This window comes from Anabas testudineus, chromosome 9 (assembly GCF_900324465.2).
Source record: "Anabas testudineus chromosome 9, fAnaTes1.2, whole genome shotgun sequence".
In the NCBI taxonomy this organism is placed as follows: Eukaryota; Metazoa; Chordata; class Actinopteri; order Anabantiformes; family Anabantidae; genus Anabas; species Anabas testudineus.
In genome coordinates, this window is record NC_046618.1 from 3,566,262 (window position 1) to 3,580,283 (window position 14,022).

Consider the following 14,022-nt stretch of genomic DNA (forward strand, 5'->3'; position numbering starts at 1 on the left):
TAGATTGATATCATGCATATTACAGTGCGTTCATTCATTTGTTTTCATTTATTTGTGTGTGTTAACCTCTGTGTTTATGTGAATGTTGCATTCTTCCAAGGCTGGCTATGCCCCTACATTAAGAAATAAAAACACAACACACCAGACTCTTAAACAATTATGTATTGAATGATGGCTTACATATGCAAATTCAATTCCAAAACGCTTGGCATACCTTTATCCATTCTTTAATTTAACAGCCTGACGTGAGGCATTATCTGGTTATTTATTTAAGCCTGCAGGACACTTGTCTTTATTGGCTCACAGCTGCATTTCAAATGAAAACCTTTTTCTTTGAGACAATCCTCAGCGTCAGAGTTGTTAATACTCTACACAGCTCACATTTTGCTGACCAATTATTTATTCATTTAGTGACTAATGTCAATTATAAAATAAAACCTAAACTAATGTGTAGGGCTATTGTTACAAAAAGCTTTGCTTTTTTCTGAACTGGATGACAAAAAACCCTCTTTGATCACACATCTCCACACAAGGCATTTCTCCCATGAGGATAATGCATGAGGCATATGATATGGCACAAAACTTATCTTGATTCAAATATTTACCTGGAAACAATGTTTACTGGGTCGTATTTGGATTCTGATCTGACTGGATTCATGATGACTTTGTGAGAGCTAATTTATCAGCTGCATCATGCATGAGCTTCACTAATGTAAAAATACTTTTAAGTGCTGATTCCACGTCCCTGTGCATGAACACAACAACACAAAACAGAATCTATCCCTTGTCACGAGAGAAGAATGGATTTGCATGCAAAACAATGGGATGAGCTTTACATGAAGAGATTATGGTCTGGGTAAATACATTTCTTTTTCTGTCATGTTACCATGAAAGACAATGAAATTTCCACATAAGAAATGCCACTTCTAATCATATAGTATATTATGCACAAAAAATGGTGGTACGAAAACCAGAGAAAAATCCTCTGTGGCTCCAAGAGAAAACAAGAACAGTATTTTAGAGAGCAAAGTCTACTGATCTCAAAAAAGCAACCCATTAGGCCTCATCCTGGTAGTTTCCGATCTACACTGTACTTTGACACATCTGTGTAATGAATTACAAAACAGCAACAACTTTCCAACAAATCACTGTTTTCTGTGAAAGCTGCATTTTGCATGTACAAACAACTTCCACAGGTCCATTTAATATATAACAGAATCATCCTCTCCACCACATAGCGTTTTTTATCATAGTCACCACCGCTGATGAGAGCAACCATTTCAGTAAAGCTTTAAAAAGCAAGACTACCCTGAGAGAAGGTCTAAAACGTGGGCAAGCTTGCCAGACCAGAACTGGCTTGAATGGGTTTGGTTTATTAAATCTGTACACTCTATTTCAATATAATCAGCACATTTTGTTCCAAGAATGTAAGATATTATTTTTTTAGTAATTGTGTAATATATATCTCTACATAATACAATCCAAGTCCTCTGAACTATGTAGACATGTGCAAGTGTTTACTACCAACTTCAACGATACAGTAAAGGCAAAAGACTTGTGGACACTATATTTAGGATAATGTTGATATTTGAAATTTTCTTGAGTTCTCACAATTATCAAAATCTAAGTGCTGTAAGTAGTTCATACACGAGGTATTGAATATCTAGTTAACTGTTCTGAGTATAAAATAGAGGCAAAATACAGAAAGAACATCTTGCAAGCATGACAAAGAAACTTCTACAGACACAATACACAAGTGGTCAAAGATAATATGAGGGGATACCTGTAACCTTTTGCGTCCTCAAATATATCATACTTATAGATTGAGTGTTTTCATGTTGACGAGAAAACTGCCCAGCTAAACAACATCTCAGTGCTTAGACATTAGTGTAGCTACAGTAAATGACCCATTTTGACAAAGTGCACTGAATCAGGTGTTACCTGTGAGGAGGAGCGCCATACGAAAAGAATCATTAGCTCCGTATCTCTTAAACAGCAGAGTGTTCCTTTACAAAAGACAGATTCTGCTCATTAAAACTCATGTTTTATCTCTGCACGTCTGAGGCACCACACAAACGCTGTCCCTCCGTTGATTCAAAAAAGTGTGGGTCATGGTTGTGTTCTAAGAATGAAATGCATGGTCATAGCATGATGTGTGTCAACATAATCTGAGGTAAACCAGGTGTCCTGTGTCTTGGCCCATTACAGTCTGAGAACCAGCGCCTTAGAGGGTTAGAGAGGTAAGTCTGAAAGAAATCATGTAAACTGTGCTCATGTGTAGTGAATGTTTCACTTACTACAAAAAGCACAAGGGCCCTAAACTGTAAACCTCAAGGATTATTCAAGGAAAAAAATAAAGAAAACAAAACACTAAAAGTACTCTACTCGTTAGAATAACGTTTCCTTTTTTCTTATTTTTTGCAGGATTTTCAGCTTTTTTTTCACTTGTTTTCGCTCAAGTATAATCACAGGTGACTAACTACAGAGGATAACAGGGTCAGGTGAGTACCATGCTACATCAGGTTTAGAGAGGGCTATTGCAGACAATTCTACAACATGTACAACCACATTTTATACGTGTGAGTTACAAATATTTCAAAACATATCACCAAGAAACGAAGTACATACAAGATGTTGAATATTTAGAGTCTTAAAGGACTATCCCTCGGTCAGTAATAGGATTTCATGTTACTTGACTTAAACTGTCTAGTCTTACAGACAAAATCAGAAAAATTGCTATTCAAAAAGTAGCAAATTTGGTCAATGTCTCTTTTCAAATAGTTATAGTGCTTTTAATGGCTTAAGACAGGGGTCTTTTTTTTAATCTCACCCAGTGGCAATCTACAGAACGTCAGTGTACATTTTATGACACCATAGCTGCAAAACTCTTCATGTCAAGTCCAATAGGTAAAACAACAGCTAGTGCTGTCACATATATTTCAAAGTAGTATGCATTATCAAAAGCAAAACGAAAACAAAAAACAAATACACATTTATAAATTTTTTTTCATCTCTTTAAGTTTTTGCAGGGAATTCGGCCACACGTTGAGCTCTGTGTTCCCGTTTCTTATGAGTTATCAGTCTGACAGGACAGGCCTTCATCAAGCAGGCTCTGTTTAAAGTCTTCAGGAAGCTTCTGTCTGAGACTCTCCTGTGTGCTGTGAGGGTCATCAGAACTAGATAGAAGTAAAGTGGGGTTTAAAACTCCCATTCCAGTGTTTCTTCTCGATTGGCTGCTCTCTCTAACCTGTGGATGATGTTGTTGAGGTTGGCCATTTTCTCGTTGCGTCTCTGAGTGCTTCTGTTGAGTTTGGGGCTTTGGAAGGGGAGGGCCTGGTTGGCGTCCAGGCTGTGATTGGTGCTTGTTGAGGGGGGGTTTGGCAATGAGGGTGATATGGGAGCGGAGGAAGAAGGGATGGGGGAGACTGACATCATGAGGCCGGGTGAGGACGCAGCAGAGGGGGAGTTGAGGGAGACCTCCAGGCTGCTGCGGCAGGGTTCTGATGAAGCCTTGAAGCTGACTGGGTCCACGGGCGACTTTCCGGCGTCTTCCCCCTCATGTCTGGACTGATGGGTTCTCTGTGGTCCATCAATGGAGACTGCACCAAGGTAGAGCCCTTGAGCCTGGCTGCTCATTTCTTCTTCCTGCCTCAGGCTCTGACCAGCTAAGTGGGGCTCACGACAGCCAACAATGGAGTCCTCGCTTTTCAACTGCGGGAAAAGTGCTGCTGTGGAAAAACAATGAGCTCTCGACTTCTTCTTGGAGCCTTCCCTCCCCTCCTCCCCCTCGTCTTCCCTGTCCATTGCCTCCTGTTTGACATGAGGCAGTGCAGCGTTAAGAGGAAGGCTGGAGTGGATGTGTCCTGAGGGCTGCTGCAGCCTCCTCTCCTCTCCATCTGAGTTGGGGCTCCGCGTCACTGAGGGGGAGTAGCTGCGGTGTTCCGCATCTGTGTCATTGTCTGGCAGACCCTCCATTAGCACCTCCCTTCTCATCCTGGACCTGCACACAAACACTGCTGTTAGACAGTCATGTAAAGGCAAACATGGTGTCAGCATATTAAAGTTTACTTTACTTTTAATTTGAGATTTTTAGTTGCAGTTTAAATTGAATAAATAGTGGTAATGGAAACAACAGAAATAGCAAAGGCCACTGTACTGGCCTGTAGTTGTGGAACCAGTTGATGACAGTGTTGGTTTTGAGGTTGAGCTGGGAGGCCAGCATCTCGATGGTGTTCTGAGAGGGGTAGGGCTCCAGGAGGTAGGCCTTCCTTAGGGCTTCCTTCTCCTCGGCTCCTAACACTACCCGAGGCTTCTTCACCTGGCTGTAAGGGCACAGGTCCAGCGAAGCCAAGGCAGGACTTACACACTCAGAACGAGTGCTTGGTGAGTCGCTGTCCGAGCCAGTGCTCAGCAGCCCGTACCGCCTTTTCAGATAGGCTGAAAGAACACAGTCAAAAACGAATTACATATATAGATATATAATATAAATAGGAAAGACAAATAAACTCTCAAACTTGTCTCCACCTTTCTTCTCCATCTTCTTCATGGCCCTAAGCTTGTCCACATTATGAGGATCATTGAGCCACAGTTGCATGCGGACAAATGGCTCCCTTCCTTTCAGGCTTAGTTTGTGCCAAGGTTTGGGCCTGGAGAGCAGGTCAGACACTGAGCCCTGAGTCAGGCCCAGGATGGTCTCCCCAAAAAGACGCTGGCCTGTGAAGCAACAAATAAGCACACAGAATATGTACAACTTGTGTCAGCATTCTCAGGCAGTGTCAGCTTAAACACACGGCGTGAACTCAGACCCACCTAGGTTGTTGTCTGTTAGCACCTCTTTGACCTTCTTGGTGATGGCATAGGTGTCCAGCTCTGGAGACATGGCTACCAGCTCCTGGATACCTAGTGGGTTTGTGGGTTGGTGCATGGTCATGAGGCTAGGAGTGGACTTTCCTCCTTCCGGGTGGGGGGGAAGCCCCAGCCTCAGGCTCTCAGGTTGTTGGTTCTCTTTGCTGCTCTCCAGAGAGAGACTGACAGGCTCTACCAGTGGACTTGGGTGGCTCTCTGCTGGACTAGGTGGTGGGGAAGGTGAGGACTGGGCTGTCACAGGGCTTTTATCTGGAGGCGAGAGGCATTACAAAAAAAAACAATAAGCATGTGGTCTAGGTGTAGCTGCAGCCGAAGTCCCCATTGTATCATCGGTGAAATACTTCAATCTTTCAAATTTTGCATTTCAGGATTTTATGCTTATTCATTCCTGTTGAGATGAGTCTATATTACAAACCACATTCTTACCCTGAGCGTGAACCTGGTTTGGGGGCTGGCTGAGGCTCTGGCCTAGCTGGTCTAGTAGCCACAGCTGCATGCGGATGAAGGGCTCCCTGCCCTTCTGGGTTAGCTTGCTCCAGGGCTTGGGCCGAGACAGCATGTCGCTCACGCTGCCCTGGGAAAGCCCCAGCACCTGTGCCACACAACTGCAGTTTAATATATTTTGACAAAACACACTTCATTAAATCTTTCTGACACCAAACTAATTGTCCAATTTATTATCATGAAAAATCAAAGAAACATTTGGCCTGATACACTTTGAACAAGCAGCCACTAGAGGGAAGCATTACACCACAAATATTTATGTTGCGTTGAGTCTACTCAATTACACTCATTTACGTTTTACATGTAGCACATTTGATTAGAGTGTAAAAGGTTCATCCACTGATCATTTTGAACATACAACACATTTTGATTTGTATGCCTCTGATGTAATTTGATGAGAAAATGTATGTAGGGTTAACCCAACAAGGGAAATCTTTGCTTTCGTGTTTACAAAATAAAAATAAATCTCAACACACACCTGAATATGCCAGGAAAACTACATTATATGAAACCGCTTCACTGTATTCAATGTAAGTGGAACTGAATAACTGAATAACTCAACGGCAGAGGTTTTACAAATAGGAATGCTTCTCACTGAAAGGTATACACTGGAGAATTGAGATTTAATATTACCATGATGTTAAATCTGCACCATGAAACCTGTTACATTTTATCCGAACAAACTTTGACAAATCACAGTGGTGCCTAGATAAACACCCAGAGGGATTTCCTGGAAATAAAGCCATATTTTTTAGGAGCTGAACTAACAAAACTCTACAGAACATCAAGCAAAAGGGAAAATGCAAATAAAATACAGTATAGTAAATTTATACTTTGTCTGTATACTTTTTTTAAAATATTTTGCTATATATGGTTAAAACAATTCAGACAATTATGTTTATTAATATTTTGGTAATTAATTATATTGTATTATTAGGGTTTCATTCATTTAAGCAACACATTTTCCAACATTTACCAGCCATTCTAAAGGTGTTAGCCCTCTGTTACTCATTCAGCCACATTTGACTGACTAAAAACAGGAAGACAGCTGAAAACCTCACAAAGGTTTTCTACACTGCTCAGTGTCAAATAGTTCCAAAAGAGACCAATCCAGTAACCTGCCCATGAGATGTGTTATCCCTCAAAAAATGATCCGAACCACACAAGCAGATCTAAAAGGGTGACAATCAAAAAATCAAGGTCTCAGAGTGGTCTATTCAGCATCTTGACTACAACTCAACAGAGAGTCGACGTTTGAGCTTACAAATATGTCTTTCTCCATTGAGAGTTGAGCAGAAATTCTTTCAATACTATTATCAGATTATAAAAAGCTTGAGCTGCAGTTACTTCTGCTAAAGTGCTGGAACCTGTTATTTGCTTTAAAAGAGGCAATTACTTTTTCACATGGACGATTTGAGTGTTTGATTACTTTGTTGGCTGAAATGATTAAGATGTGTTTTGTGTTTACTCAGGTCAGTTTTGTGTAATACCTCAAGTTGTCTCAAGATCTGAAACCATATACCTGGATACAATAACACTAGAAACTGGAAGATGGCAAAGACTTACTGATTACTGTGGCTTCTCACATTCATGAGCTATGAACCTCATTTTATATCCAAATGTTTTTAGATGTTTGAATCTCTCAGGAAAATGTAGATTTTTTAAATCCACACTGTATACCTTCATTTTTAATACAGTGTGGATGCGTGTGCTCATCTCTCCTGTTTCTTGCTGTGAGAAAATATGAAAGAGCAACGTCTGACCTTTTCACCAAAGATCCTCTGACAGATGCCGTTCTTTGCCAGCTTCTCCTTCACCTGCCTGGTCAGCTCAATGGTGTCCACCTCCCTGTACATGTACATCTCATATTGCTCTGGAGTCAGTGGCGGCACAGTGGGCTTGAGGGCACGGGGGATGTATGCTGGGTAGTATGATAGGCGTCCTGGCCCAGGTCCTGGGGACTCGCCGCTTACTGACGTGTCTGACTCCAACTTCACTTCCACTGGCCGGCCCAGCCCCAGCTCGTCCTCAGCAGCAGAGGCCTCCTCGCTGTTGGAGTGGCCCTCACCGTTCTCCAGACGGGGCCATGGTCTAGGCAAGGCAGAAGATGGCCCAGAGGAAGAGGAGGACAAAGAGGGGGAGACTGAATTGAAAGGCCGTGAGTTGACTCCACATCCTAGCCCTATGGAGCCCCGCTCTTGAGACCAATGTTGGTCAAAGTAGGTGCCTGCTTCGCCAATCTCCGATTTTACTTTACGGATGATGTTCTGGACAAAGGCAGCCGGGGAGAGCACACTAAGGGGTGTCTGGGGGCTGCTGATGGGATTGGCCATGCACACGGCAGCGCAGCCCCCTTCCTCCTGTTTGATGGATATAGGTAAAGGTGGGCCCCTGGAGCGCTCTGGGGGCCCTAGACGATCTGCCTGAGGTCCGGAGCTGGCAGTCGAGGCCCTTCCACAGACCTCCATCTCCATCAGGGCCTGCTGCTGTGCTTCCATCTCCCTTCTGGCCTGTTCTAGGATGGTCTTTATAGTTTCATCAGAGCTGCCGCCTGCTCCATTACTGCTTCTGCCTGATGAGTTGTTCAGAGACGGCTTTCCATCACCTGAACAAGAAAGACCCCCACGCTGACATTGATGCACATTCAAATCATCTCTCCAATTTACACTGGCGTAAAGAACTCATCAAATTGTTAATAAAACTGTCAATTAAAATAAATCAATATGACTTTCAGTTATAACTTATGACTCGCAGCTTCATGCTCACCTCCCCTCTGGGACTGGATCTCCTTCTTGGCCTGCTCCAGGATATTCCTAATGGCGTCGTCTGACCCAGTTTCAGGAGTTCGGATACGCGGAGTGATGCTCCCTGCCACAGAGGGTAACAGAAACAGATAGAGAGAGGAGGGAGGAGGGGGGTGAGTGGGATGGTTGATCAGAGAGCAGTTCCAAGGCTTTGCTTTTGACTGGTAGATCAATGGCTGCCTTTGAGCTCGTGCTGTCTGAGGTTGCAGTATACGGGAAGCTCAACTTTCAAAAGCTGTGAATCTAGGGAGAAAACAAAGTTTAAAAGTAACACTACAAACATGGCAGAGGAAGCCGTGAAGAAGTCAAGGATGAGGTCCAAGTAGATTAGAAGGTTTAAACGTACACAGGTCCAGGAGCTAAGCCACCAAAACAACACAGTGTATTACATCAGGTCTAAAAACGTACAGCTTTATACACTCCCAAATCCCCTCAACACTCTCACTTTACAATGCGGTTCTTATTTGACTAGCTTTGACCATCTGTAGTGACACTGGTATGACAATGTTGTATGAATGTTATTAGATTTTTATCTAATCTAATTTAAACAAAACAAAGTTGAGGGTTAAATTCCAGGGTTCTCTTTAACCAACTCCCGTTGGTTAAAGAGAGGTTTATAGAGAACTACTTCCTGGTTGTTATCTACTCTACTTAAAGCATAAGACTGACATAATGCTACTATATATTATATATACAAAACCAAGTCAATTCATTCTTATCTTTTATAAAAAAGATGAGAAATTAATAGCAACTTTAGAAAAAAAAAAAGAGAGACTCAAACAGCTGGGTACCGTAGATTTTAGCAGACGTTACTCAAACTGGAGGAAACGATGCGTTTGTTGGAAACTATTTTTAGCTGTGGATTAATACACATTTGGTGCTCCAGTTACAGCATCAAGATGGTGTATGCGGGGTTGACTCTAAATAAATGGCAGCATGTGAGTTCATGCGAATGAGGGACATGTCACCTGGTGCTCCTGGTGTTCACACTGATGTGTTTTAATTTGAAAATCATTTATGTGAATAACAGAAAAAGAAAAAAGATAACATCTTTATTACAAGTATGAAGAAGTATTTAATGAGCTCTATATTATTCACATGGTTAGAATGATTTGTCTGTTTTATCCATCTTTCAATGTATTAATCACTTGTCTTATCTATTTGATGATGCAAATCAATTATGTGCTGTAGGTGGATCACACTAACGATTTATGGTTAATCACTGTTGTGTTTTTGGACAATAATGGAGCTTTATTGCACAGAGGAGTATGATACACTGTATATATTAGTCAGAACTTTGGCCTTTTCATGGGATTTGTCGACAGTAAGGAAAATAAATATTATTAAATATCACCAGCGTTATGCTTCAATTATCACTGTACACAGCAGAATGCAGTAGATGACACTTCAGACACTTAACTCACACTAATTTTCACTTCCAAGCCAGTGGTTTAGAAAATATGGTTACAAAGGCAACTTTTTGCCTTTCTGTTAATCTCTGCTGTAAAGCTCTACTGTATATAGTGGTGTCAAAAAAGTCTACAAAACAATGTTGGTTCAAATAATGTGTTTTTCTCATACTGTCTTTCAACTCACCTCTCTGGCGGACCTGGATGGTCCTAAGTGCCAGGATGTTCTGTTCATCAGAGAGGAACTGCTTCATCTTAATAAAAGGTTCTTTGCCTTTCACAGTTAGCTTCCTCCAGGGTTTGGGTCTTGCTAGGATCTCACTGACTGAGCCCTGGGAAAGGCCTAACACATAGTGGCCAAACACGCGCTGGCCGATGTTATGCTTCAGCAGCTGCTCCTTCACCTGAAAGGCGATCTCTGCCGTGTCTAGTTGGTCATCATCTCCTGCAGTTGAGCTCCCGCTTTCTGACTGGTCGCTGGGTAAGCCGGCATCGATGCTGCCTGATCCCGCAGACCCTTGGGTGGCTGACATCAGGGCGACTTTGGCTGCATAGAGAGCGGTGGGAAAAGCCATGAGGCCCTCCTTTTTAAAGTGTGGGGACAGGAGCTGCTTGTGAAGGATGTGGTCTCCTGACAGTCGGTCACCAGAGCACGGCGACACAGAGAAGGGACGGGAAAGATCATGGCTGGAAGAGGTGCTATCCAGAGTTGGGGGGCCGGGGCTGGGAGAGGCACGGCCATCCACCTGAGAAGAGGATGAGTGGGAGCCAGGCGGCCTTCCTGACTCCCTCCCTGCATCCTCAGACTGGTCATCATCTGGTGACGGAAAAAATATTCTCACCATCTAGCTTGTATAGGATCCATCCTAAACAGCTGCATGGTTTTATCAGTAGCGTTATCAGGCCAACCAACTATAATCTAGCTGATAATAAATATGTCATGAATGAACTCACTTGTTTTTTAGCCAGACTACATCTTGCAGGCTTTCAGTTTAAGCACAGAGATTTAAGTCTGAAACGCATTGACTCCAGAAATCAACTGAGCCTGACCAATGAGCGCCAAGCAATCAGTGAGCTATGGTGAGTTTTTAGGAGATGACAAAACTCCCACATTGTGCTGAAAACATTTTAACTCTATACTCTTATATAGACAGAAGATGAAACATGAGGGACATTTATTTTACCATTGCTGTGCAAAATTCGGGCCTTATCCACCATGTACTTGTGAGATGGAAGAAAGGCTTCTTTATCCAGCATAAGCACCTCTGCAGCCTTGGCACAATCCTACACACACACACACACACACACACACACACACACACACACACACACACACACACACACACACACACACACACACACACACAAAAGCTGTTAATTTTCGATTAATCAATTGCAGCCGCTGTAGATATCCTTATAATGGATGACGATCAGTGAAGCATTCAATGCCACTGCTGTAGATTTTTTTTCCCTGACACCAAGAGAACATTAAGAACCAAAGGTCTACTTGGGTCTTTTGAAGACCGCTGGAAGAATAATAAGATGATATAAAAGCAAATATACCTGAGACGAGCCGCCGTTTGCTGAAGCCAGCTTCATTACCTTTAGGATACTATGGACAGAAACGGACATGCACAAAGTCAATTCTTTTTCGATTTAAATCCACATTATTGTGAGTGAGTTACACATTCTGTGTGAGCTGCCATTTATCACCTGAGTTCAGTTTTAATCTCTTCATAGTCCATCTGGGTTTGCAGTTTAGTTTCTAATCTCTGAAAAACAGCCGAAACATTTTATTTTATATTAATAAGCGTCTGGTTAATTATCTGAGCCACTGATGACTGAGGAGGTGTTGGTCATGTTCTGTCACTTCTCATGTGTCGCAGTCACTCACCTCGATTGCTTCTGTCTTATAGGCCAGCTGGCGTTCCAGCTCCATGATCTGATTGGCTGAGGTCTCCTGAACTTCCTGCAGTGTGAACTGCAGTCGCTGAATGTTTTCAAGAAGGCGGAGGATTTCGCGGTCTTTAGCCAGCAAGGCGGCCTCCAGCTGGGAGGGTAACACCTCGCCCTTTTCGTTCTTCTCCTGACAAGGTGAGAAGGAGATGTGGCGAAGGGTGTGCAAGAAAAGTGAGAAAATTAGAGAGAGGAGGGAAGAAAATGTAAGAGAGCAGTCAGTAAATCACAGCCTGTGCAGTGTTGATGCTATGGAGATAGGTGGAAAGTGAGAGAATCGAACTTTGGCAGATTTATAGTTTAGTAGTTAATGATAGCAACAATCAGGAAATTACTGAGCATCTGTCAGTTCATTTATTTGTCCAGTACTAGGTTTTTTTTTCTTTCCTCCCCCCATTTTCTGTCCTTGTGAAATAGGTTTTACGTCTAAATCCAAGAACAAATTTGTATTTTTAAATACTTGACAAGAAGCAACTGAAACTTAAAGAAACTTTAGAATCTCATTAGTAGTAAAGAAATAAATCACAAAGTTGCAACGGCAATGAGTTAGTAGCCAAGAAGCTGCCAGTTAATGTTGGCTGCCGATCCTTAAGTAAAGGACATAAAATACAAAAAAAAAAAACTAACTAATCTGTAAGTACAAGTGCCACTTCATGATCCTAATGTACTCAAAGTATTAAAACAGTGTTACATAATATGACGCATTAAGAAGTAAGCAGAAGTTCAACGTAGCTGTTGACTGTGTGAGATACACTGATACTGTTGGATAGATTCTCTTTAACAGTGCATAATATTAAGGAGAATTATATCATATATTCTGTACATTTATATTTTATATAAATAACATTTATATTTAGTTAAATACCATCACAGCCTAGTTGAAAAAACAGTATTTGTTACTTTGTTCTTACCCTGCTACTGCCCTCTGCTGGATGGCAGTTCCCTGTGGTGACACTGTGGCCACTGTCTAACTGCTCCTTTAGCCTCTCCACTTCCCTCTGAGCCATCTCCGCTCTCTGCGTACAGACATGGTATCACAGAGTTACAGTTTTCCTACAGCAGCCACATCAGTTGGCTAATGAGTTGATCAAGGTGAGAGCATATACATAAATCAAAGGAGGCACTCATGCTCTGAGATTTTAGAGTCGAGTAAAAACCTGAGCAGGAGCTTGAGAAGACGAGTGCAGCCAAACGGTTTATTCTGCTGAAGGGGCTGTTTAGACTGCCTACTTTATTCCCCAAACTGTTTACCTGCTCTGTCACACCCGGTCTGCTAATTAATGATTCATTTTGAGGACATTTATCTAGGCCCTGATGGCAGAGAGCAGCAGAGTGAGAAAAAGGGTGTGAGAGAGAGAAAAGCAGAGGGGAAAAGAAAGAAGGAGAAGAAAAGAGATACCACCAGGATAGGAAGCAATCAAGGCAATGAGATAACTAAGAACCCTGGCGTTCAGCGCTCCGGCATCAATCGCACACGGCAGTCTGCTGTGCTCTGCTGAGTGGAGCCGTGCTGCTATAGCGCCCACCGACGGAGGCTCAGGTTTACACTCGCTAATCACACACTCGAGGGAGGGGAGATGGAAGGGGGAGTAAAGGGGGGGGGGGGCACAGGACGGAGCGGAGGGTGTCTAATTAAAGCCAAACCTTGATTACAGGAGTGATTACCTTAACGAAGGAGCATCTCAATCAGAGAAATGCAGAGGAAGACTGTTCTCACCTGGTTTGCTTTTTCAAGATTTGCCATGATGGCATCGACCTCCTCTGCCCTGGAACACAGACATCCAGACAGAGAAAGACAGGATTACTGAGGAGATAATGTACAGCAGTCACACAAAAAACAAAAGCAGTTATTACAACACATTCTCTTAATAACATAATTCATCTCAGAACGAAGCTAGAACGCAGCACGTATACAGTTCTTTTTATCTGTTGCTTAATACTGAAACAGCACTTCGTGTTATATATGACATAAAAAAAAAAAAACCAGAGATTTATTCAAACATAATGCTGCAATCTGATTTGGATTCTTTTCAGGTCACAATATTTGGCTAAGAAACAACATTAGGTCAACAATCCTGTAACTTCTGTTAAAATTAACAATGAGTTTGGAGGAAGTGCAATCAACCATAAAATAATTCCCTCTGGAGATTTTTACCTCTAAAACATGATGTTTTTTATTATATTGATATCACATATCATCACATAGTCTATCATCACATAGTTTTGCTAATAAAGGACATTTGTACTCATTTAACATGTTGTCTTTGTAAACTATCCTCAGCCAGACAATTCATAATCTCATGTCCTTAAAAAGTGTTTCTAATATCGTAATTATATTTAAATGATATTACATCATATATTCATATTTGTATCATACAGCTATGCACGAAGATCTCTGCCGATGTTAACAAAACCCAGCAGTATAAGCCTCAAGAAGACAGGGTTATTGCAGGGTTAATTATTGTTGTATTAGAACGAATCAG

At 42.0% G+C, this 14,022-nt stretch overlaps 1 protein-coding gene across 3 annotated transcripts in view; it reads right to left on the reverse strand.

Moving 5' to 3' along the window:
• Positions 1-178: 178 nt before the first annotated feature.
• Positions 179-14,022, reverse strand: part of cux2b (cut-like homeobox 2b) — an 80,980-nt gene continuing 67,136 nt past the window's right edge. For 2 of the 3 annotated variants that reach the window (XM_026343374.1, XM_026343375.1), the window contains exons 9-22: positions 13,257-13,305; positions 12,451-12,555; positions 11,478-11,669; positions 11,297-11,355; positions 11,147-11,195; positions 10,768-10,867; positions 9,771-10,400; positions 8,137-8,238; positions 7,134-7,975; positions 5,293-5,458; positions 4,810-5,115; positions 4,525-4,713; positions 4,161-4,437; positions 179-4,000 (exon numbers count right to left, since the gene is read on the reverse strand). In XM_026343374.1, coding sequence (XP_026199159.1) covers positions 3,199-4,000; positions 4,161-4,437; positions 4,525-4,713; positions 4,810-5,115; positions 5,293-5,458; positions 7,134-7,975; positions 8,137-8,238; positions 9,771-10,400; positions 10,768-10,867; positions 11,147-11,195; positions 11,297-11,355; positions 11,478-11,669; positions 12,451-12,555; positions 13,257-13,305 — 3,868 coding nt within the window. In that variant the 3' untranslated portion in view covers positions 179-3,198. Of the gene's footprint in view, positions 4,001-4,160; positions 4,438-4,524; positions 4,714-4,809; positions 5,116-5,292; positions 5,459-7,133; positions 7,976-8,136; positions 8,239-9,770; positions 10,401-10,767; positions 10,868-11,146; positions 11,196-11,296; positions 11,356-11,477; positions 11,670-12,450; positions 12,556-12,696; positions 12,808-13,256; positions 13,306-14,022 lie in introns of those variants that run through there. The other variant, XM_026343377.1, reaches the window with a different exon arrangement.